Raw genomic sequence first — 25,484 nt, 5'->3', positions numbered from 1 at the left:
TACTGGAAGATATGTTTTATATGTGAATATAATAGATACGTTAGAAAGAAAATAAGTCATAGAAATTAGTGCCCCAAAAGAGGTAACTTTGCGTCATTTTGACAATGTTTGCTGTCGTTAACATAGGCTTGTAGTAAGAAGGATTCGATGAACCTAAATAAACCAGACTCGTAATAATATAACGCTGTGTAAGCTTTAATATGAGGATCAATTTATTTTGGTTGTGTTTCTTTCGACCTATGAGAGAACAGAATGTATCTAGCCTCTATAGACACTTTACATTTTTCCGGTGTTCGATGGGCGAAAAATGACCCTTATCAGCCCACATCCTTTTGAAGAGAGCAAATATAGAAGGTAGTTTGTTACCTTCCAGCTGCACTTTTCTTCGTCATAAAATAAGAAGTAACTTATTAACGACTATTTTAACGTCATTTAATTTATATATGTGTATACATAAATACTAAAAAAGCAATAGAAAACGCCTAAACCTGTGATATTTTCCATAAGTAGAAGCTTTGCTTTGTTAGAATTAAATATAAACTAATTATTTGCTGAGCAAAACTATATATTTTCATTAGTGTCTGATGAAGCCAAAGAGTTAGTTGGCGAAACTGTAACACGTTTTGAATTTTAATGAAAATATAGTTTTGCTCAGCAAATAATTAGTTTATATTTAAGCCTAAACCTGAATATTTCTGAAGGTTACATCAACGTTTAATCCATCACTTACTCTTGTAATGGGCACGGAAACTTTCTCTGGTTTCTCGTAGGGAGATTTCGACTTAAAAGCAAGCCACTGAAACAAATCTAATAAATTTGACCATTCAACGAATTTGGCCTGTACATTTTAATCCAAAATTTTACAAAGTCGGCCGCACAATCGCTCAGCAAAGTAGCAATTGACGACTAATTACCCAATAACAACACATTATACTCGAAGATAATGCACAAGGGAAAACATACACTTCCAAATGCATAAACAAATATGGCGGCATCCAGATGGTTCCAAGAACAAAGGATTAAGCCTTTTCTAAATTGTCATGTCAAAAAAAAAAAACAGTAAATATTATGGTGATGGCACAACCGTATTAGAATGTGTGAAGGCAAGCATATAAAAATAACTATAAGATGATTAGGATGAAACATTAAAAAATACTATACGGTAAATAAAGGGCATTATATATTTATTGTTTGATTTTGACTTTAGAATGACAATTTACTACAAACTATAACAATACTCAGTGATCATATTACAGAATGCATAAGGGGATTAACAAAAACTGTTTTATAGAAAAAAAGTCGGGAAAAACAAATTGTTGTGTATATATAATAATACTTAGTACCAGATGCCAATATCTGAAGCCTCTTCACGTTTCCCACCACTTTTTTTGAGTTTGAAAATTGTGCAAAAATGGAATATCAAAATTTCGAACTGTGCAACCTTCAACCTGATTTCGCATCAAGCACAGATAGAACACACCCGGAAGCTTTTTCGCCGAACTATCGGAACATGCATCCAGAAACAAACGTGTGTCAATATCTGGCGTATAGACACACTTGATCGAGAAGCGACCCAGTCATCACTCTCACAAACTGGTTGCATAGCATCTGCACGATACAGGATTCATTTTCAAAATTCTTATTTGCAATCCGTTACTTCAGCTAAATACTATCTTATGTTGAGAAACAAAAACATCCGGTTGTGTTTTATATATGCTCGCCTTGCTTGGTGCAAATTCGGAGGCGATTTGAGGTAGGAAGTTGGAGAGTTATTTGGTGAGGAATATTTTGCTACACGTTAAAATTCTCCATTTCTCATTTTTTTTTTCTGGAACTGAGGTCACAAACTATAAAACACTCCATCGTGCTTTTTAACTTATTTGCCGGTCTTCATGCTTTAGTCGATGCTGTCCAAAACCCAGGTCCGTGGGGTGAGTACAATGTACCTAAAAATCCATTCGTACCATGCAGTTTCCCATATACTCTATTATAAAAATACTTCACACTATACACCCTTTTGCCATACTAATTACTTTATTTCGAAAAATAGGTAAATATTTTTGGGGGTAACTTTTCTTAGCAGTTACAAGCTGCTTGAGTCATACCAACTGGTAGATTTATAAATCCACTTCTCTGCCGATACCATTGACCAGCTCACAAAATACCATACGACCATTTTGTCAAAATTTAATATAATTAACTACAAGTTTGCACAAAAAAAGTGAATGAGGTATTTGAATGATGCCGATCTTTCAGTTCATAATATAACAGACTACCTACAGCACAGATGCTGCAAATTATCTCGTGTATGAACAAAAGTTATATTACTGGAAACTATGTACAATGCGTCTTTGTTGATAACTACCCTGATGGTAAACATTAACTCTTGTTTCATATGCATACAAGCTAAACGACTCTCTTTTCATAATGAGTAACTTTCCTTATCACCTAACATAAACTAAATGTACAAAGCAGATTTATCAACCGTTTGCGGTTTCAACCATATATAAACAAGTCTCTTAAATTGTCCGGATTACTTCTTATAAATAGTTATAAATATTTCGCAATCACTGTTCTTTTGTTACGCATACAAGCTAAACGACTCTTACTTTATGTGTAACTCTCCTTCAAAATTAGCACCCAACAAAAACTAAATGCACAAAACAGACTTATCACCATGCAGTTTTAACCATATATGAAAAAAGTCTTAAGTTGTTCGGATTACTTCTTACAAATAGTCACAAATATTTCGTAATCACTGTTCTTCCGTTGGAGGCTAGGTCTTGTTTCATATACGCATACAAGCTAAAGGACTCTCACTTCATTATGTGTAACTTTCCTTCAAGGTTAGCACCCAACAAAAACTACAAATTCAAAACAGACTTGCCATCACTGTTCTTCCGTTGGAAGCTGAGAGTGCCACCTCCAGATGAGGATGCTCTCTCATCCAGAGTAACTTGAATAGTGCTTCCGTTCTCATCCACTAAAACTCGAGTAGTGCTTTCGCTCTCATCCAAGGAAACTAGAGTACTGCTTCTGCCTTCTCTGAAATGAAAATTCAAAGTATTATGCATTTGTTATAACATTCGATTATCAACATGATATAATTAAGACGAGAGTCAATTTCTCACGTATTGACAAGGAAATATCTGAGGACCACGGATGCTACAGTGCCAAGTGACATTGAAGAAAAAAACTATCCTCTGTTGCAGCAATGATATGGAAACAACGTGAAGTGCATAATTCCCTCAACAGGTGGCAGAATAAATCACCTACGTTGTATTGCTTCGGATGATTTAATTTTGCTTCCGATACTTGGTGCTCATTTTTCATTAAAAATGGTAACATTTTGAAAATTTCGCAATTGTTTAATAAACTACTCTTCCGCTAGTTTGGAAATGAAATCTTCGAGTTTTACGTCCCACGATTATGCCAGTTAGGCTAAAGGAGACTGATGAGTAATGAATGAAAATGGTGGAATGAAGAAAGTGGGAGGAAACGGAAGAACCCCAAGGAAACCCACGCACACGGTATTTGTCCACCACAAAGTTTACTGGGGCTGGGATCGAACCCGGGACCCCAAGCACCAGAGGTGAACCCTCTACCACTGAGCCACCTCGGCCCCTCCCACTATTTTGGATCGTGTTTTTAACGTAACCTGTACTTAATGATCCACTTTCGGTGGTCATAAACTCAAGATTGCGAATTGTTTAATACTTCGTAGTGTTCCGCAAACTACTGTTCATGATACACCATGATAGCAAATTTTGCTTCTCTAGTCTTAGTGGTTCGCGTTAGGCACTTTCTAATCGGTATATTGACTGGCGGCCCTATTCCATTCAAGATTGCGACCTGGCCAAAATTTTCTTTTTCTCTATAACTTGCTCTTCAAGACACACCTTCACACCAAATTTCGTTTAAGTCCAGCAGTTCGCCCTGTGATTTTATCACTGTGAATTGTGATTCAATGGCCATAAGACTTTGGAATCCTCATATAACTGAAGCTAGCACATGAGACCCTCGAGATTCTTTGTAACCCCAATTTATTTGTGATTTTAAATATGTACGTCAAATTTTCGAAAGATAATAATACTTCCCTTGTACTTTTGGTTCATGATGACATGTGTGTTTACATTAAAATCATTTACTTTAATGCTAATTATTGCAGGAATTATAGAACAAAAACAAGCAAAGAGTTGAATTGCTCCCTCGCAAGACTCGAATTGTGAGGAGGTCCATGAACTTCGGTACCTGATTTTTAAGTGATTCCTGATTTGGTGAATAATCGAGCAGGCAATTTTCTTAGCCTTTCATACGGAATAATATAGCCTTCAGTTTTTTAAAGAATCATTTTTTCTTTTGGAACCAGTTTTCGAAAACAAAAATTTTTCTTAACGTTTCGTGAGGGACAAGTTGCTCTTTTTCTTTTCAACTATAGTCCCTATGTTTTAGGGTGTTTTGGGATAATGTATATATCCCCGAATATCCCAAAATGGTTGAGAAAGTTGATGGTTGCAGACATTTTGTTTTATTACCACAAATACCAAAGCGATCTTTTAAAATGATGAAATATAAAGAAGTTCCTGAAAACTGAATGTCTGCTGTGACCTTCGACGTTTCGGAATTCGCAATCTCCGACTCCGTAGTACCAAGACGTTGGTCATAACTGCTCTAAATTTTTAAAACGTATTATCTGGGAAGTCGGAGAATGTGGCTCGGCCCTATATGCACCCGACATCCTCTTTCGTTATAGAAAATGAAAACCACGCACAATTGAATATTCTTTGTAAACATAATTGTTTTAGCAATTTTATTTCCAAACATGGTTTAACAGAATACACCATCGTTAAATGCAAAGGCGCATGAGAAAATGATTCAAATTAATAACAGATTGGTAACCGACTCATATATCCTCTCATGAGAAAATAGCTACCACATGTTATGGAAAAATAAGCAATTTATTTCTATTGTGGCGAGCTAGCCAAGATACAAGGCAAAATATTATTAAAACAAACGAATACATACCACTAAGAAACAAAAGCGAATAAAACTCACGTAGAAAGAACTAAAGCAACTAACAGAGTGACCAGGGAACAAAAGAGAACAAACAGAGTGCATATGGTGGCGTGGTGTCTATGTAACGTCATTCTTACAGCATTGACTAGACTTAATGTACGTAGTAGCATTTGCCTGAATCCAGATTTAAGGATGGTTTGTGATCATGAATAAACGTTATTAAGTTGTTTATTGTTTTCCCTGAGCCTATTACAATGACCTGTTTTATATTGGAATTTGTTTAGAACAAACATCAACAAAACGTTCAACATGTCAAAGTAATAGGTTCGAAAAAAATGTTACTATAATGAAACATTTTTATCTATACATAGAAACATCCATTCTGAACTCAGGCAACATTCATAATGCTACCACGTATTTGAAGTTTGGCCGATCTGGCAAGGCTGAAGGAGCATACACACCACGCCATATGCAATCTCTGTTCGTTCTTCTTTGTGTTCCTGTGTACTTTGCTACCTGCTTTAGTTCTACCCATATCTTGTGGATTGTTTCTTGCGTTGCTTCTGCGGCGTAGTGGAATGTATTCCTTTATTTACTCCATATTTTGCCTACCTATACCCATCCTTACAACCTGGATACAGAGTGCGAACCTAGCTCATTATTCCATCACATGTGGCCATCCATCAAAGATTTAAATTCCTCATGAGGATATTTTAATAACCAACTTATCATTCATTAATTACGACACACCAAAAGATTTGTTTTCGAAGGTCGAATGGCTTCCATACATTCCTGTGTAAGACAGCTATTAACTCACAAGTGGCAACAAATATGTAGACGTTGCTTACAATTCCAGTGCTCTTTGATACCCCACATGACTCCATTCTCATTTATACTATATGTTTGCAATTCAATATGGCGGCTTTTAAGATGGTGACATTGCACTGGAAGTGCCCTCAAACATAAGTTATCTACCCCGATTTTCAATAGTTGTGTTGGACCTGCCAATATTTCCTTCGTGACGGATCCAAACAGGTATTCTTCACATTTTATTGTCTACCTTATTTCAAAATAGCATGCATGTATCAGCTCAATGGAACATTTGTGAAACGAATGACCTCTACTATACTGCTTAGCAGCTAGAACGTAATTTTTTACACAAAGTTTCATAAAAAAAATCCAACTCTCACGATTCGTGTACTTTCCACGTAAGCAAACACACTACAAAAATATAAAAATCAGCGCCATTACACCCTCCATGTGGTTATAAAGTGCTTGCCCTGAAAATATGGATTTTCTTGCATTGGTTCAAACTTGTATATTTCTTTTTTCATTATTTGAAAAGAATACTAGGGACGATATGAAGATTGCACTGCTTTTGAAGTGACAACCGGTTTCATTTCATAATGACTACTGAATTCTTAACTGTTTCTTAGTGCTACTTTTTTAAAAGAAAAAAATCGCTGAATAACCGAAGCATTTGCTTCAACTGATGAGTAATCATGGAAGTAAAGTTATTTATTACCATCAAAAAATGCTTTTTAGCTTTGCTATCCAATGCTTATCATAAAAGTTCCTGAGTACGAACGAACGTGAAATTGCTTACTCACCTTCGAGTTAACCTCGTTTTGGCTTGATTCAAAAATCCCTTATTGAATCTTGGGTTGTGTTGGGATGTGATTTCATAACAGCATCTGCATTGAAAAAGAATATTTCTGATCAAAATATTAAACATCAAATGGTTTATTCTAATTTTTACACACTTTATTTGAACATAGTGGTTGCCTTGTCCGAGACTTTTCAAATACCACAGCAGTCGTCAAATGCAAAGACACTAGCCGGATAAGAAGGCCGAAGTGGGCTTTACTAGGACTGCTTTGATATTCAACACCAAATATATCGAAAGATGACTTTAACCCAAAAATCAACCTCGCTCACGTTCAGATTTCGAAATGCATAAAAATTGAGGAAGGAAAAAACTGCTTTTTTTCCCTCCTAGACTCGTTGCTTGTAGTGGCTTCGCACACTGCAACACTGCAACAACAGTATCCTGTATAAAATATCTTGCGTTCCAAAGTAAACGTAAAACAATGTGCAAACGTAAAACAAAGTTATAAAATGCATTCATTAAAACACTAGAAACAAACCACGAGAAATAGACCTATTTTCATTTTTAAAAGGCCTCGATTGAGCAGTTTGCCTCTCATTACACTTAAAAAGGCAGAAACTAAAAGTATTTAATCAGAAACGAAAAGCATTTAATATTATAAGCTCTTTTTATCCGCCTTTTCTGATTATGTGGTAGGATTCTCTCAGGTATCAAATTTAAAAACATTACAATTTACCATCCAAAACTGAAGAAAACGTTGATATTATGGCCGATGGTCTGCATTACGAAAAGATCCAAATTCATGTTCTCAAAGAAAATTCTAAACATTTGTAACGTATGGTGCAATTTAATATATTCTGGTCCGTTTTCTCTATTAGAAATCCGCACTTTATTTTTACAATATGAACACAAATGACGTTTAAGGTTTATTGTGCGAAGCAGGGCCGTGCCGTGGTGGAGGCGAGCGGAGCAACGGTCCCGGGCGCCGAAGTGAGGGGGCGAAAAATTCGGGAGAAGAATAAAAAAGATAGGAAAGATTGATTGGAATATATTTATGGGGGCGCCGTCGTATACTCTCGCCCCAGTCGCTGATTTTCCACGGCACAGCCCTGGTGCGAAGTGTCATTATTTACTTAAATAAAGACTAATTCTATATTACCGGAAACGTGAAGAAGCGATTTTAAAAAATCCAACGGAGAGTGTAGCTTATTTACAATCAAAGGAGTACTTGTTCTATTTTAACATTCATGTTTCAAAAATGCAATGCATATGCAAGGGGTTCTTCAAAGGGATAATTAATTGTCGGTTCTTCAGTCTCTTCGGCATGCTTGGATAATTTTTAAACATGCATTTCTCAATGGAACACACATACTTCTTATTGTAGTGTTGGCCACACTTCCTACGTTTGATTTTTTAATAGGCATCTGAAATTCGCTTTTGCAGGCTCAGGCCACCTTGTATTTCCGGAACTTGTGACACTTGACTACAGTTTAAGATGACTGTTTCGATATCATGTATGGATGTAATCGTAGGTCCTACAGTAGGTATGGTCCACCCGCCTATATAATAGTATTTTACGATTAAACAAAGTAATTGGTTAGTCAGAAGGGGGCTGCTTTAGCTGCTCCTTTTAGGTTTTTAAAGCAGCTCTTCTTTGGAGACACTTCAATTGGAAGCAACTCCGTGAAGTCCGCAACCTAACTGTGTAGAAAGTACCGCCATTTTGAAATTTTACATATTTTTCTTTTCCCGCTTTCTCATAAACGGAGAAAAGTTTAACTTACTATGAATATAGATAATGTTATTCGATATAAGAAAAATACGCTGGTGAAGAAAACGTCATTTCCGCTTCCTGTTTAGCTAGCTGGTTACAAACAAACCAGCTTCGAGCGGGAAATATTAAGAAGTTTACGTTCTCGCCTCTGAAAATGATTTGTTTCGCTTTCAGATATAACCATAATAGTTTAAAGTACATGCATTTTTTTTGTTATACCAAGAATGAAATTGGAAATATTGTACTATATAATATACGAGAAGAACAATAACAAAGCCACACTATACAACAAACGATTGGACGAACAGATAAATATCTCAATCTTTTTGACACTTTTTCTTCTTGCATATTCTGCCATAAAGAAATTAAAACACTTTTTTCTTTTTACCAAAAGCCCCCTTGCTCTTTGTTTTCTTGTTTGTGACATTTTTAGGCTAATTTCACTAACTATTTAATACATATTAATACTCAGAACACTGTAATATCGTTTCTTAGTAGTGATAACTGAATCAGATATTTAAAAAAAATATTGTAATCTTCGAACAGTATATTCCCCAGCTTGGAGTGTGATACGTCAAAAGCGCAAGTTTGATAACAATTTTACCCTTGTGGTAACATTTAGGCATAAAAATTTGAAACTCTTGAAACAACTGAGATTTGCAGGCAATGAATGATTTTAAAATTGGTAAATCGGCGTTACATATATATGTAAGACAATCACATTTAAATACGTACAAGCTAACCTAACCGTACCTTACCGCATATGAATGTTGGTAAGAGTATCGTACAGGCAATATAGTAAACTTTAAACCGGATCAGACTTGTTAATTTGTCTGATTTCGTTTGACATAAACTATAATTGTTCCATCCTATCGATCTACACTAAGTAAGCATGAAGAATACGGGATTATTTTTCGAAAATTAATCTACAAAAATAGTTATGTGCATCAAAAGTATTTATGCAGGAGAGCATAGAAACAGCGTTAAAAAGTGACATGGTTACTAAGAAATTGAAATGCAAGTCCATTTGTTGTGATTACTAGCCCAGGCTGGTTTAGGCTTTTCGTACAATTTTTTCCACGCATACCCAACTTCACTGATCTGCCTGCTACCTACAGATGTATCCTTACATGCGCTCGAGCTTCAACTGCTCTGAATCATCATAGATGTAGTGTTACGCAAAGTGACCACCCAGCGTAAGTTGGTACGTGATTTACTTATGAGTTTTAATACATGTGTATCCGGCATGTTACAAATCTGTACGCCGTTCGTGGCAGACGAAAAGAAAATAATTCAGTTAACAATAGGACATTAGATAGGATAGTTAGAGAGTTATACCTTTTAAATAATTATTTCTGGTGGCGCCTTTCAACTTTACCAGTGCAAAGCAGGAAATGGACAGTCGCTAGCAAAAGAATGAAGAATAGGCCTAAATCAGGAATTATTCCCATAAAGAGATGCTAAGTTTCTGACAGTACGTATGTTTTAAAATGCATTGGTTATTCTAGCGCTGTCCCGAATATCTGATTATTAATTAAAAAAAAAATCAAGTTCCTTTCATATTAAACGTTTTCAGTGAAGATAAACAAACAATATGACAAAAGTATATAGCATGTCAATTTTCAATAATTTTAATTAATCTCAATCTAAAATAATTATTATGAGACCCTCATGTACATGCTTGGGGTTGTCACTCACGCCAGCAAGATATTGGCGATCGCAGTAATTAAAATGTACTGTAGAGTAATTTTCTTTCATATTATGATAATGATATTGATATGTGAGTAATTTGTGAACTGAGTAGACTGGAAATGCAGTGTGCGGAATGGAAAATTGTTTGCAATTACTATTTGCTATTAATTAGAATGGACGAATACAAAGTGCATTGCGGCATTCTAACCCGACTTCGCTTGCTAGCGCTAGCTCGTCAATATTTATTTATTTATTTATTGATACAAGTCATGGCCATTACCGGCATCTATGGCATTAAGCACGTCACGTTGGAGGGATGACATCCTCGGCGAGCACACAATCACGGTACGGGGAAGGGATATAAGGAACGGATAAGGAAAGAAGCGGCCTGAGGCCTGTAAATTAGATACCATCCCGGCATTTACCTGGTGTGAATGAGGAAATCCCTGGAAAAACCTCATTTAGGATAGCTAGCCTGAAAAAGTTGTTACACCTTTTTGACCGACTGACCCTGCCGGAAATTGAGCCCAGGACCAAAGGCGAGAGCATTAGCGACTACTCATGCTCAGCAATACTGTCTGAAACTCTTTAGTTAGTGGTATGTTTGGCTTTAGGTAGATTAACCTCAAAAACATTTAAGAAAACAACCATGATTTTCAACAAAAAGTGCTTTCTCCCCGTAATCCGACATATGGCTAGCTTTCAAAGCACATACTGATTATATATATATATATATATATATATATATATATATATATAGGTAGTGTACTTAAAACGGTAGGTTACATGCGTAATTCCTGTAGTTTTTGGACTTAAAGTACAGCAAACGTATAACTGAAAACGCATGTTTTATAATACTTTCCATATAAGTGTTCCATCTATACGTATTTTCCGTATGAAACAATATAGGTGGTCAGGATCTCACATACAAATCGACGCAGAATGTCCATAGTAGAATAGAATATAGCTGCAGAATGTAACATAGGTGATATACGGAAAACTGTTAGATGTCAGACATCCTGCAATGGCATGATGTAACATCTAAGGGCAGTGCGTATGTAGCATATGCTCCATACAGATTTCTGTAGTAAGCAAGAGAATTTCGTAATTTGTACAATATACCGCTTTCTGGAGAACGGATTTTTTTTAGTGTGCAGTTCATAAGCAAGGGCGCCCATGTTGTGGTTTCCAAGGGGGGGGGGAAGTATAAGCAACGTTTGAAATATTGCTGTAAGTAATGTAAAAATTCTACTGGGTTTTCAATATTCCCAAGTACAATTTCCTCTTAGGGGGTGAGCACCCCACCTTGCCCCCCTGATGGGCGCCCTTGTTGATAAGTAATGCAGTTATGTGGGTGCTGAACCTGTGAGTTCAGTATTTCTTGATAAATCCATTAAATGTTGTGCGTGTAATCCACATCGCACACAGATATAAGCGGGAACACATATATAGGAGGGAATTCATGTTACTTAATGACCTTCCCAATAAAGGCAGCAATAAATGCGAAAATTGTCGATAAGTGATTCGCCTACTTTGAGTTTGCGAATAGTTCGTACTATGTGCGACTTTGTCCATGCGGCGTCTATGGTCTATGGCGTCTATGCGGCACTAGGGTATGGTCGACGTCGATAAGCTAATAAAACGAAATACTTCAAAAGTTGAGCTAGTGGGTGCGTAAACGTAAACCTCGTGTAGCTTAGGTATAGGCTGCATAATTACTTTATTACATCAGTGTTAATATGCATCCCTAAATTGGGATAGAGCAATTTCCGCAGTTTAGATCAACAATACGTGGACAAATTCATATTACTTTGAAACTCACATTTCTTGATGAAAATAGTGTCATCACGCCTTCTAGACTGTACATGTGTTGGCGCATGCCAGTCATCCACCAGGTAAAATTCAGGGGCGCTACAAGAGATAATTGTTCAAAAATTACATTTTTTTTTTTTAAATTTATGGGTGCACACTTAGTAGTGGTAATAGTAGTAATGATAGTATAGTAGTAGTTGGGTAATACTTTAATAGTAGCCATTCCCGCAACCAGAGGGGGGTAGAGGGCCAGGTCCCCCTCAAGTTTTTGTGGCCCCTCCAGACTTCAATACAAAATTTTATTATTAATACAAAAAAACACCATTTAGATATTTATAAGATAATTTTAATGACTCGGACCCCGTAACATATTCACGGCCCTCCCAAACCTTTTTAGTTGGTTTCGGTCCTGGTAGTAGCAATGATAGTATAATAATAGGCTAGTAGTAGTAGTAGTAAAGTAAAGCAGTAAAGCTAGTAGTTGAGTAGTAGTAGTAATAATAGTATACTAGTAGTAGTAGTTCGGGTTAGGTTAGGGTAGGTGCAGGCAGCGAAATAGTCATATTTCAAGTCCCTTGTACATTAGTTTGCAGCACTGGAATAACGCCCTTATGGAGAGTTTCATAGAAATGAAAACAACATCTTATTGCTGTATCTATGTTCACAGATGACTTACATATTCTGCGCCTTCATAAATAAATTCCCTAAACATTTGTCTTTTGTTCTGAATTAACACCTTTTACCTGTAAATTGTAATTTTAAAAATGTCCACGTATTCTTAATCCCGTTTCTGTCACTCCAGAACACTTACTAAACGTACAAGAGTTCATTTGGTGCTAAAAGAAATTGTTATATCATGAATATCAGTACACTTATAAAATAGAACATAACTGAGGAAACCTGAAATTTCAATCTTGATACACGTATCAGTGCGCAGCCAGCGTTCTTCCCGCCTTTGATGGGACAAGCCGCAATTATTTACGCAATATTCAGTGCATTGCTTGTGTATAATCTTGTGCGTTTGTTGAATGTAAAACATAACTCACACAACCGCTATAACAACATAATGTGTTTTTTATTGTCCACCAGTACACGAACAAATTCCAGGTATGCAGGGGTGTAGCCAAGGGGGGGCCCATCGGGGCCGGGCCCCCCCAAATGGTTTCCTGGCCCCCCCCAAATGACCAGCTTTTAAAACATCATAGTAAAATTATCTTGTTTCATTCATTTAAAAGTAATAAAGTTTATTGACAATTAATAATTTATGGTAAAATAGTAAGGAGAAATATTGTTTTTTTTTCATACTCATCGAAAAATAGCAGGGTGGTTTGATTTAAATCAGTCTGATTTAAATCAAGATTTAAATCACTTGATTTTTTAAATAAAAATCGTTGATTTAAATCGAACTCTGAAATAAATTAATTTAAAGTGAAAATAAGTAAAATCCCGTTTCTGTTCTGTTATTTCGATTATGGAAGTTAATAATCATAATACAATGAGACTCAAATGTACAGTATAGTATGATAACAAGTGTCATGCAGAGGATGATTAGGGAAAATCCCGTTTTGAACAGGTAACGGAGCAATCCTGCTTTCTCCTTTTCGTAACATTGGGTTTGGGTTTTAAAATCGTTAACTATTCCAACGAAGAAATCACCATCGACATTTAAGACGACAATACTTTTTTGTGCGTGTCTGTTTGTTTGTTCCCAAATAATAGGGCGTATTTAGAGGGGTCCTATCACATGTTTTTTTTTTTTAATTTTATAACTTTAGGCGGATTTATGTATTTCCTGCCGCAAGCTAGTTCTGAGTTTTTAAAAATAGGCCCCTGCCAAATATTACTAACTTTTTGTAAAAAAAAAAAAAAAGTGTCATTTTGATAAACATTGCTGTACTTTTTCCTTAATGCTTAACCTTTTAAATTATATCATCTATTTTTAGGTGATAGGGTAGAATCTTCATTATTCGATTTAAAAAAGTACCAATAAGGCTTTTTAGTTCATTTTCTTCAAGACTGGAGATATTTTAGAACACGTTACATATGCTTCCATGCCTTTCTGCGTTGAGGCATAGTGTGTGATGACGTCATAAATTTAAAAAGATATTTTGTGTTATGCGTAATATTATTTTTTTTTTTTTGGCAGGTTACATTTTGCATTCAGAAGACTGAAATTTTGCACACTCGTTTAGTGCACCCTTTATAATTTTCAGATGTTTTCAGATCTCTGCGTGGAAACAGCGGGGTCCAGAGGGGCAAAATGTTTCAAAAAAGGATATTTTTAACAAAAATAGCTTTTTTTCGTGATTTTCCCGCCTCAGATAAAGACATATGAATGGTACCGTTTGAAAGGCTGTTCTATTTTGAAGAAAATGATGTACGTACTATGCTCCTAGGATAAATAGGAATGTCTCAGGAAACTGTTACCTGAGATCCTGTTTTATATGGGAATCTGGGGTATTTGGGGAATATTATTTTTTGCGAGCTTACTTTTGCACCTACAAGACTTAAATTTTGCACATTTACTCAGTGCACCCCTCAGTATTTTTCAGATTTGTTTCAAATCTCTGCCTTAAAACAGGGGAAGGGGTCCACAGAGGTAAAAATGTAAGAAAAAAGTTATTTTTAACAGAAAATTCCTTTTTTCGTGATTTACCCGCCCCAGATACATGATGGAGACATTTGAAGGGTACCGTTTGAAAATTTGTTTTATTCTGAAGAGAATAATGTACAAATCATGATCCTAGGATAAATAGGGATGTCTGAGGAAATTTTTATATTACATCCGGATCACTTGGGGCATTGTGAGAATGTTCTTAGCTCATTGTTAAATAGTTTCCTCACCCTTACTACTCAAGATAGAATCTTGAAATTTTGTGTACACATTTAGTACAGCCCTTAGTATTTCCTAGTTGATTTTGAGATCTGTGCGTTAACACAGGGGAATCCAGAGGGGATCTTTTTTTTTTTTTTTTTTTAATGCCGATTACTTTCAAAATTTCCCGCTTCAGGAACATGATAGGGAAATGTGAATGTTACCGTTTCAAAAGCTGTTCTATTCTAAAGAGAGTGATGAATGTACCATGATCCTAGGATAAATAGGGATGATGCTGTAGCTGCTTGACTGAAAGTCTGTAATTTACGTTTAAAAAGAGCCATAATTTAAAAAAAGCTAAGAAACATTGTTTGGGATTGATATAGGTTAACGATTGGGGATAATTCAAAATTCAACCCCAATACTTTCACTTAAATGGCATAATTAGCATTTAATACTAATTCCTAATGCTTGTTCTTCAGTTCGCGACTTGTATTATACGAGGAAAAAGATTTGATTTAAATCAAAAAATCGATTTAAATCAAAAAAATCAACAAAAATGATTTTTTTAAAAAAATAATGATTTTTTTCCACCCTGAAAAATAGTATAGTATCTCTTCCTTATACCAATTGAAAAATAGGATATTTTTGTGACAGCAGATTACACAATTTACTGCGATTTATATTTGATAGTTTGAAGACAAACGTTTTAACAAGGTATTACAAATACAGCCATAAAACAAAGGTATTAAACTGATTTGTAAGTACAGTATATTTTTATATGCTTTAACAAGTGTTTTAAAAGACAAAGGATGGAAAATTTGGCGAGAAACAATGCTTTTATTCAATTTGGATTTCATTCGCTCTCTCTTTTATTTCTACTCAGTGTAATAAAATAATTATGTTTTTTTAGTCACGAATAATAAATATTTTTGTCAGGAAACCGTAAAGAAATTAAGTGAAATTTCAAAGAAAATCAATCTTGTGTAGATAGGTTCTGTATACAAGGTCTTAAATTTAAAGGTAACCAAGAAAAGTTTTGTTGCTTTTTCACCCAGTACCTTCGAACATTGGTATGTCACCTAACCTGGAAGATCAAAAATAATCCCCATCAGAATCGACGACCTTCTGAAAACGTTCTGGAAGGCCATGGAATCCATCGCGGTAGAACTTGGTGCGCCGTGAAACGAAGAAAGTATCAGGTGCATTTTATACTTTTACTAGGGATTTGAACTGGCATCCTCTAAAGTGATTGTTCAAAGAATGGAACAGGTGATAATCGGACGGTGCAATATCCGGGTAATATAGTGGTTGCAATATTGTTTCCCATCCAAGGCGGAAAATGGTGTCTTGAGTCATCTTGGCGTTGTCCCGTAAACGAGGACCCATTTGCAATTCAGAAGCGATAGCTCCAGAGTTTTGAGTTTTTGTTGAGCACAGCTCAACTGCTGACACTACACAGTTGCATTGATACTCTGAACAGCTGGTAGCAGTTCCCGATGCACGATGCACCAAACACACAGAAGGACCTTATTCTGGTACAGTGTTGGTTTCGGCTGTTTTGAAATCGGTTCATGGGATGCTAACCAATGATGACGGGGCCGTGGAGCTTCCTATAGGACACACTTTTTATCACATGTCAACGCTCTGTCTAGAAATGGCTCCGAAACAGTAAATAAACACAGGCGACTGCCGCATTGCCTTCTGGCCCGGAGTGAGACCCATTGACCCAACTTGTAGTGCTTCATAAGTTGATGGATGTGCTGCCGAATGGTTTCTCGAATATGTGAGCCCCATTGACCCAACTTGTAGTGCTTCACAAGTTGATGGATTGCTGCCGAATGGTTTCTCCGCACACTGAATTGTAGTCCCAGTTCCTCTTTGTACATGTATTGGTCTTCTGGCATGTGGTGTTTTCGGGTGTTTCGTCATCGTCCTTAAACTTGTTAAACCATCGCTGCAATGTCCGCGTCGTCACGACACCCTCACCAAAGTACTGGCATATCGTCTGTCCCGCTACAGCGGCGTTTGACCTCCATTTGAACTCGTTCAGCATATATGCTCTTATGACGCTCTGTGGATGTCCCATGTTCCCTCTGTCTTTACGCAAGTTCACGGTGTGTCTGAATTGCCACAACCAGGTAGTATGTTGGATATACCCACACCAACAACTGACGTTCGCCTTATCTCCACTCGCATTCAACTCACGGTGTGAGGTCCAATTGAACACAGACTTCCACGAAAAGGGACAGAACTTTCTTGGTTACCTTTATAGTTATGCACAAAAGTATAGCGTTTGGTCCCGGGCAGTAGTTCTTGATTAAGCATAATAAAAACTATCTTGAATATAATTTATGGATAATAATAATAATAATAATAATAATAATAATAATAAGAAGAAGAAGAAGAAGAAGCTAAAATACATAGTGTTTTTAGTTTTCCAGAAGAAAACCAAAATTTTCCTTTCTTTCAGACCTCAAAAACACTAGCAGCAACACTTTTTTTTGGCTTTGTACATTGTAGCTGGCCCCCCCTAAAAAACGACGGGCCCCCCCTACACAAACCTGCTGGCTACACCCCTGCAGGTATGTCTTAAATTATAATTCACCTTGGCATATTATCTCAGCCATAATGCTGTCAACAGAGCTGCCTTGCTTATGGATACACTGCACATGAAGTGCTCTAGGGTAGTGACGACATTAAGTGACGTCACGTCCTGTTGCTCTTGTTATGTCAACTTAAGAACTCCCGTATTAGATGAGGGATAGTCTTCAGTGTTGCCAAAAAACGTATTACCCAAACATCTGGGTTTAGGTATTGATTAAAAAATATGAAACCAGTAATTTATTTTTCTTACGTCTCAAATTTTAAATTTCAAATACTGTTATTCTTTCAATATCTTTGTGTCAAAAATATTTTATTGCAAATAAAAATGACAGTATTATATGAAAAGTGGCACATAGGAAAGACAGATAATATAATCAGTCATAAAATATCGTTGGTTTCATTTTTTTTCGCTACCTACAGCCAGATATTTAAATAATACGTGTTTCTGGAAACACTAAAATCTCTAAAGATGGCAACACTGAAGGCTACCCTCATTTCAATTTTTCGTATGTAGAATTGCATTTTCTATGTTCATAGTAAGTTACATTTTGTCCCTCCGTTTATAAGAAACTGGCAAAAAAAAAAAAAAAAAAAAAAAAGAAAAAAGCAACTTCAAACTTGCAGCACTAGTCTACACCCTCAAACAAGAAATAAACCGTAGCTCGGTAAATCTTTACTTTGTACAGAACAGTATGTGTAACGAGAAGAACTAAGACCAGGAAGGTACCACTTTAGCAAATCATTCTCCGAAAATAAAACTAGGTTTTATTTTCTCGCAAAATTTCATGGGTTGACCTTTGTGTTTCTTCTTATACACATAAAAAAGTAGGATGCGATAACCCTGATACCCCCGTTTATTTGATAGTCCGTCACTTAAAACCCTCGATAAGTAGTTGGCGCTCTACGCTTTTCGCAAGGGTCAAATTGCGTAGTTGCCATTCCGTTCAAAAGATGGAGGTAAGAAACTCCACCTATCTAACCTAATTTGCTTCCTAACCTTAACGTTTTCTAAACTAACCTAACGAAGCGGGATGGCAACTCCGGAATAAATGCCTTTTCCAACGGCAATCCTGCAAGCATTAATACACCATATTCATTTTAGTACGCCTAGTCCTATCATTAATTGCGAAGTTTAGCTCCTTCTCTCATTCATCGGGATAAGTTTAGTATCATCACCCCGGTTTTACTCAAAATATTGAAACACTACCAGGATAAACCAGCAGTTTTGAGTTTCAAGTTTTGTAAATACATTTTGTAAGTGAAAAATGGTGTTGAACATGGCAACATTTTCGTGAAAAGCGCAAAGATACCCTGTGACGGCTAGAACCATTTGCAAAAGCATTGCAGTATGGGAAGTAGTGGTGGGTAGTTCCGGAATGATTCGTTCCGAAAGAACGAATCCTTCAGAGGAAAGAAAGGAACGAATCTCTGAAAGGAATCGGATTCATTTGGGCGGATTCACTTGAATCAGTGGATTCGGTTGGTGGAACCAGATGGTAAAACCAAACTACAGACGAATGGATTGATATGGATGGGACAAAAACAGTAGTAAAAAATAGACCGACACTGCACAACAGAGAAGCAAATAATGCACGTACTGCGCATGTCTGGAAACAAGCAAACTTTTCTACGCGCTCTCGTGTCACTTTTCCGCAATATTCTGACACTGCAACTGCTCCCCAACTGGAGGAGGGGGTTGAGTTGAGTTGAATTTCAGTTTAGCATCCCTTTCAACAGCGAGGCTATGTGAGACGTGGACCTACTGATTAACGTGAAATCCGAACCACATGAGCTCCCGCCGGGAATCGAACCCGGGTCTCCCGCGCCAAGGGCGCGTACGCTAACCGCTTAGCCACGGAGGAGCTCAATGGAGGAGAGGGGAAAGCAGCTGCTAGTCTTATCACTATTTTTTCTTTCTTTGTTTTGTTTTTACTTTTACACAGGTGTTCAACGTACCAGGTCTATAGATTTTTGTTGCAAGACGGATAATGAAACTATTTGCTGTGACACACAAGCTCTTATTCAATATACTCTGATGTAATTTGCAGATAATCCTATACTAATATAAAAATCGCAATTAGTTGTTTGATTACGTTTTAATGCTTATTTCAACACCAAGATAGTATGAAAAAAATGAAATATTTGAGTTGTACATCCCACATTTATGCCGGTTAGGCTAAAGGAGATGGTGATGATGAGTAATGAATGAAATGGTGAAATGGTAAAGTGGGAGAACCCCGAGAAAACACACGCACACGGTTCGTCCACCACAAAGTCCACACGGTGCGAGCTGGGATCGAACCAGAGACTCCAAGCACCGTAGGTGAACGCTCTACTACTAAGCCACCGCCCCTCCCCCGAACCACATGAGTTGCCACTGGAAATACTACTCGAGTCTTCCGCGAGGAGAACCAGAATTCCGCCTAACGTTTATTATTATTATACAATTTATTACAAAATATGTAATTCTGAAAATCAGTATAGACAACTGCCCCCTGCCCTCTCCAAACGACACTCCTACTAGTGTTCCTTCCAGACATTTTTTGGGGGCACTGAAGCCGGTAGCCAGCTCAAAAATGTAGGGGGGCCCAATGAAGTTAGGGAGGTCCCGATCCAACCATATTATAGTTCATTTGTAAGCCTACCGTGAAAATTTTAGGGGGCGGCCCCCCTAGACTCCCTGGATACGGGCCTGGGGGCACTGACACAAGGAGCTCTGAGAGTGCCTCCCCGGAGGAGACCAAAATAATACGTGTATAATAAATAAATAGAATAGTACCAGGGAACATTTTTTCTGAATGAACGACTGAGTCCTACACAAGGAAGCCCGAGACTTCGTTTGTTGTTGCTGGTATTACGTACTTAAATAAAAAATAAGACTGAAAGTTACAGAACATTTACTTTTTTGCTTTCAACAGTCAGGTAAAAAAAATAGAAGAAAGAGAAGATCACCTGTTACTCTTAGCAGTTTCAACGTGCACTCTTAGCAAAACGCTTTCCTGTCCTATGTGCAATATTATCTCTGTCTTATCAAGAAAAACAGGAACCTTCTGAACATTGTTTGAAAACACTGCAATCCCTCCTTTTGCTTCTACTCATTCCAGTTTCCCACACTACCACACTGCAGCAACTTCTCAGGCGATAAGAGTGGTTTGACGACTTTGGGTGAAAGAAGGAATCGAATTGGAGAGCCATATGAGAACTCAGAATTATTCCGACTCATCGGAACCAAAGGATTCGATCCAGAGAGGAACGAATCCTTGTTTGGGTAATCAAATCGAAATAAACACGGAATCATTTAACTTTGCGGAACCAAAGGATTCGGTCCGGAGGAACGAATCCTTCTTCGGAACGGACTCAAAGGAATTGATTCCGGGAAAGGAACCAAACCGCCCATCACTAATGGGAAGGAAATGTCCTACGGCGCGTGTCGTGTTTCTGTTTGTTTTTACCCAATGGAAAATCTAGATCTGAAACTGATTTTTCGTAGCGGTCATATGCTTACCAACGTGGCCATGTTTACGTCTTTTTTCGCAAATTCTATTTCCGAAATTGCGGTTACAGGTTAACCAACGTAACAGTCAGTGTCGTTACTTAGTATAAATAAACAAAAAAAAAAAAAAAAAAAAAAAAAAACTATACTTAATTTTAGCTAACGTAACCTAACTTTACCTGTCGTGCAATTGTTGTTCTACTTTAATAGCTACGTTTTTGTTGAAAAAAAAAAAAAGGATGACGATACTAAATATTTGCCCAGTCATCTTTGCTCCTTATTACATTATATTAAAAAAATGCGTAGAAAGAGAGCTTATGCGTATGTAATGTGGTGTCCACCCCCGAGATGGGAGCTGTCCAGAAACACACCTTACTTCAAACCACGGTAATATACGAGATTAGGTTCTCATGCCATATAGCGTTGCCAACGATGTATATCAGTGTTTTTTGCTTTGTAGTGACGTTTACAGTCGCACACACGAAGTACAAACACGTTCAAAGACGGGAAGGTTCTAGAGCACAGGTCTCCCCACATACGTCAGTAGCTAGGTTGGTTCCTTTCTGTACCAAACCTTAATATTTAATTCATATAGTATTGCCGAGCGATCGTTAGCGAGTGGAGGCGGGCTAGAGCCCCACAGGGCACGTTGTTTTCGGTCTTTATTACAGATAAATAGGAAGAGGGGACCTGTGTTCTAGAACCTTGTCTTCAAAGACACTTAAGGTAGGACCCCCCTATGTTAAACACGCGCAAAAACCAAACAATTGACATGTTTTTTTAGCGCATAAACAAGGACGGAGGTCCCCCTATAGAGATTTTACTTTGGGGGAACCCTCGCCTTTATTTATGCGCTAAAACACATGTCAATTGTTTGATTTTTGCGCAAGTTTAACAGGGGCGTCCTACCTTAAGTGTCTTTGAACTTGTTTGTACTTCGTATGCGACTGTGAACGTCACTACAAGCAAAAAACACTGATATGCATCGTCGGCAACGCTATATGGCATGGGTACCTAATCTGGTATATTACCGACGGTTCTACGGATATTTTTTCCTAAGTGATACGTTTTCTTTTCGATGTTCTACGGTTACATCAGGTCACGTTAGGTTACGTTGTCCTTCCTCTTCGTTCAATATTAACACAGTCTTTCTCCTGTAAATGTTTAATTTCGTAGAACCCCATTGTGTAGTTAACCCAACTCCCACAGCATTTGCAGTTAAAAATCATACTCTAACAGTTCTTAAATATTTTTTCTTGAAGTTCACTGGTAACCAATTATTGACAGCATGCCAACTGACGAATTAGCTATTACCGTATTACATACGCGAGCGAGATATCGGAAAAACAGCGAAGAGCTAACCACTGTTTGTTAGAATATAGTATACATGAAGCTGCATCAGTTCCCGAAGGAGCAGGACGCTCATACTTTTAGGGATTATTCATTGACTATGTACGAACTTACAAAGGGGGTAACAAAGCGACTTTTACTTACTTATCGACTGATACGAAAATAAAAAAGAACGTACCTGTACTTTATATCTGCATGTGTAGTGCCCTTGTACTGTATCTATGACTATGTGTGTGTGGGGGGGGGGGGGAATTTAACGCATATCGCATGTCTTGTGCACAAAGATACTTCTTACTATTGCACTACGTAGAAAATTTATGGTATTTCATGTAGAAGTGGTAACAGAACACAGAAGAAACAGATCAGGGGATTCTCATGTATACTATTACCGGCTACATTGCTCAGCCTGTAACCGCTAACACACTTTTGTAGTTTCGACAACTGTCCTCCGTACCTTTTCGAAATTCACAGCCTATTCAACATGTAAAAATAACTATTCCATTTAATAAAATCATCTGCTTATAAGCGAACCCGGCAACAGAAAAAGAGTGAAACCTAACTTTATGAAACATCAAAATTTTTATAATGTGGATCCGTCTTTTCTTAGTGGCAAGCACTAAACATCTTTCGCTACTTGCCAAAAATAAAATTCGCTACTTCCCATCTACGAACGATAAACGCACAGACAAAGGATATCGCAATTTATCTACTTACTCAACGATCATATCCCTGTACTTACTCTCGTCAGGCTGCCTGTGTCAATAAAAACATCTGATAAGAGACCAGTGAATTTATTCTGCAGTCCTGATATATTGGCTTTCCTCAATTCTCACTTCAAGCTTGTTTTGTCTTGTCTTCTTCACCATTATCGGTGTTACTTATAAAAAGCATCAGCTATTATAAGCCAGTGTGCTATTAATGTTTATTATGTGATTGTCTATCAAAACCATGTCTTTTTTGTCATATTTGAATGATTACGGCTTGAAGCTATACTGTTTACATTGATAGCAGTGATGCCAGTTTTGTAACAGCGAATTTCCCGTCCGAAGCCATGAAATTTCCCGATTAGACGCAAAATTTCCCGCCAACTAAAATAGGTACAATTTATAACACCTAGTGATAAATCATTTTGAAAAATATCACTTTAGAGGGCCTATGATGTGCAGTTGAACTCCTTCTCGTAACGTAGAAGCCACGATTTCCAGTTACGCATGATAATATCACAAAGATGCTGGCACAATATTAAAAAAAAAAAAAATAAATAAAATAAAAAAAATCAACAACACTGTGAACTTTTTTTAACGAACACCATGTTTTTCTTTATGGTTTGGAAGGGAATGTTGTGTTCGGCAAAGAAACACAATACAATTTTCTGGTCTTAACAAGATTTTTGTGTTGCTTCTCATTACTTGTTCCTTGCTAAGAAAAAAGCTGTAGCAATAGACAAGGTATTTTGCTATTGCATTACATTAACTAGATGCTTCAAGTTTTTTGTGTGATACTGAAGCTCACTTTTACTGCAAAAGAGCTCGACGTTACAGGTCTTATACCTAGCTTTGGTATCGATTCCCGACACGGACTGTAACGCCTATTAAATTGTGAATCCAAAAGCCACTCCTTGTTAGATCTTTTAGCTTTATCTCGCTTCTTACTCTCACTCATCTTAAAAAAAAAAAAAAAAAAATACCGCGAAACAAATTTCGTACTTCTCTCTTTTATCCTAGCACGAAACAAGATTAAATTAGACTCTTCTGTGACACGAAGAAGCTATTTCGAAAAGAGGGCTATGCTTCTATGGAAAACAACTTAATAAAGATGTAGGCCTACAATTAATGATAACAGAGTGAAGTATTGTTTTCTTTCTTGTTTATTGATATCAGTTGATGTTCTTAAGGAGTTTACTCATCATTTGAGACATCCTACATATGCTCCTGCTGAAAAGTGATAAGGACAGATGGGAATGGTCTAAGAGCATCTACATGACATTATCAAAAGATTTACACTTTACAATGGCCCCACGCGGAAAACTTAAGTCTGCTACACTTTTTGTCTCCCTCTGTTCGCTTTTTCCGATCATATGTATCGGATGGGTTTGATATTTCCTTTCATTATCGAAACATAGCGGTGACACCTGTGTGCGTGCCAAAACACAGAACCACCAGACAACTGTACCCCATTTGTTTTGGAAACAATAAACCAATCTCACGTGTGCGAGGGGAAGAGTCGGAAAGATCAGGTATTTATTCACAGTCAGTTCGTACCATTTGTACCTTTTGTTTCATTTTGCCTTTACTAGTCGTTTGTGCTGGCTACTTGCCTGCTTAGTTGGTCAACATTGCGATAAGTTAGTGAAGGAATTGTTCATGTAAGGGAGAAGAGCAAAAGAAGAAAAATGAACGAATGATAAAACATACCAGAAAAGTTGAGGATGTTAGAATTTCCCGTTTTCAGCCTATTTTAAGGAAAAATTCCCGCATTCCCGGCAGTCCTCAGAATTTCCCGTTTTACGGGAAATTTCCCGCCAACTGGCATCACTGATTGATAGTAGAAGTCACTTGTTTTGTCACAGTAGATGTAGCGCAGTGAATTCTGGGTACGATGCGCGCGCACTCGGTAATATCACATATTTGCTTTCAGCAAATCTTCGAAACAAGTTTTTTACAGAGTTGCAAACTGTTCGCGACGGCAAACTTCAACGCTATATTTTCAAAAAAGATGCAAGTTAATTGCAGTGGTGAATTTATTTTTGCAAATCAGTGAAAATTTGCAGATCATATTGAAAGCTTTTAATAAATATTACGAAATTTTGCCTTCGCAAACTTTCAGATTGTTTGCTCCACTAAACGAAGTAAAACTTTGCCGCAAGTATTCGTGCTATCTGGGTACATTCCAAATCATCCATCTTGGTTGTTACGCAATGCACGATGAACACAATATACTTCCACATGAGGCAAAGTAACGCTTAACAATGTGATATGTTCTGGAAAGGAAACCTCGAAACCCTCCAGATGAAGGGTCCGCGTGTAACAGAAGCCAAAAATCAAAGAACATAAAAACAAACAGCACTGCCAGTTCTACATCCAGAAATGTTAACTGCGAGGGGTCCAAAGTATTTGAGGGAGGTCCAATACGTCTACATAATATGGAACCTGTCTTATACTGCACCCGAAAAGACGATAAGCAATTCTTAATTACTGTCACCTATATTTTTAGAAAAAATGATAGAACGATTATTTTTATAAGAAAAGAAAAGAGTACATGATGAGGCGTAAAATAAAATATTTAGCCTACATCGATCATTTCTCTGTTAAACAAG

At 37.1% G+C, this 25,484-nt stretch overlaps 1 protein-coding gene across 2 annotated transcripts; it reads right to left on the bottom strand.

Moving 5' to 3' along the window:
- Positions 1-271: 271 nt before the first annotated feature.
- On the bottom strand, positions 272-23,169 carry LOC145686131 (uncharacterized). Of its 2 annotated transcripts, XR_014131517.1 has the most exons (3): positions 22,908-23,169; positions 6,627-6,710; positions 273-3,045 (listed from the first exon to the last, which is right to left on the bottom strand). XR_014131517.1 is itself a non-coding variant. In XM_081759111.1 (2 exons), exons 1-2 carry the CDS (start codon positions 6,749-6,751, stop codon positions 2,865-2,867), a joined length of 306 nt encoding a protein of 101 aa, XP_081615237.1. In that variant the 5' UTR covers positions 6,752-13,023; the 3' UTR covers positions 272-2,864. The 2 variants fall into 2 exon arrangements, 1 of the variants encoding a protein (XP_081615237.1); XM_081759111.1 differs by lacking the exon at positions 22,908-23,169 and having other exon boundaries at positions 272-3,045; positions 6,627-13,023.
- Between the last annotated feature and the right edge of the window lie 2,315 nt (positions 23,170-25,484).

This window comes from Thermobia domestica, chromosome 5, assembly GCF_964235325.1.
Source record: "Thermobia domestica chromosome 5, izTheDome1.hap1.1, whole genome shotgun sequence".
Classification (NCBI taxonomy): domain Eukaryota; kingdom Metazoa; phylum Arthropoda; class Insecta; order Zygentoma; family Lepismatidae; genus Thermobia; species Thermobia domestica.
Note: the sequence above shows the minus strand (reverse complement) of the source record. Positions and strands in the feature narration are given on the sequence as shown.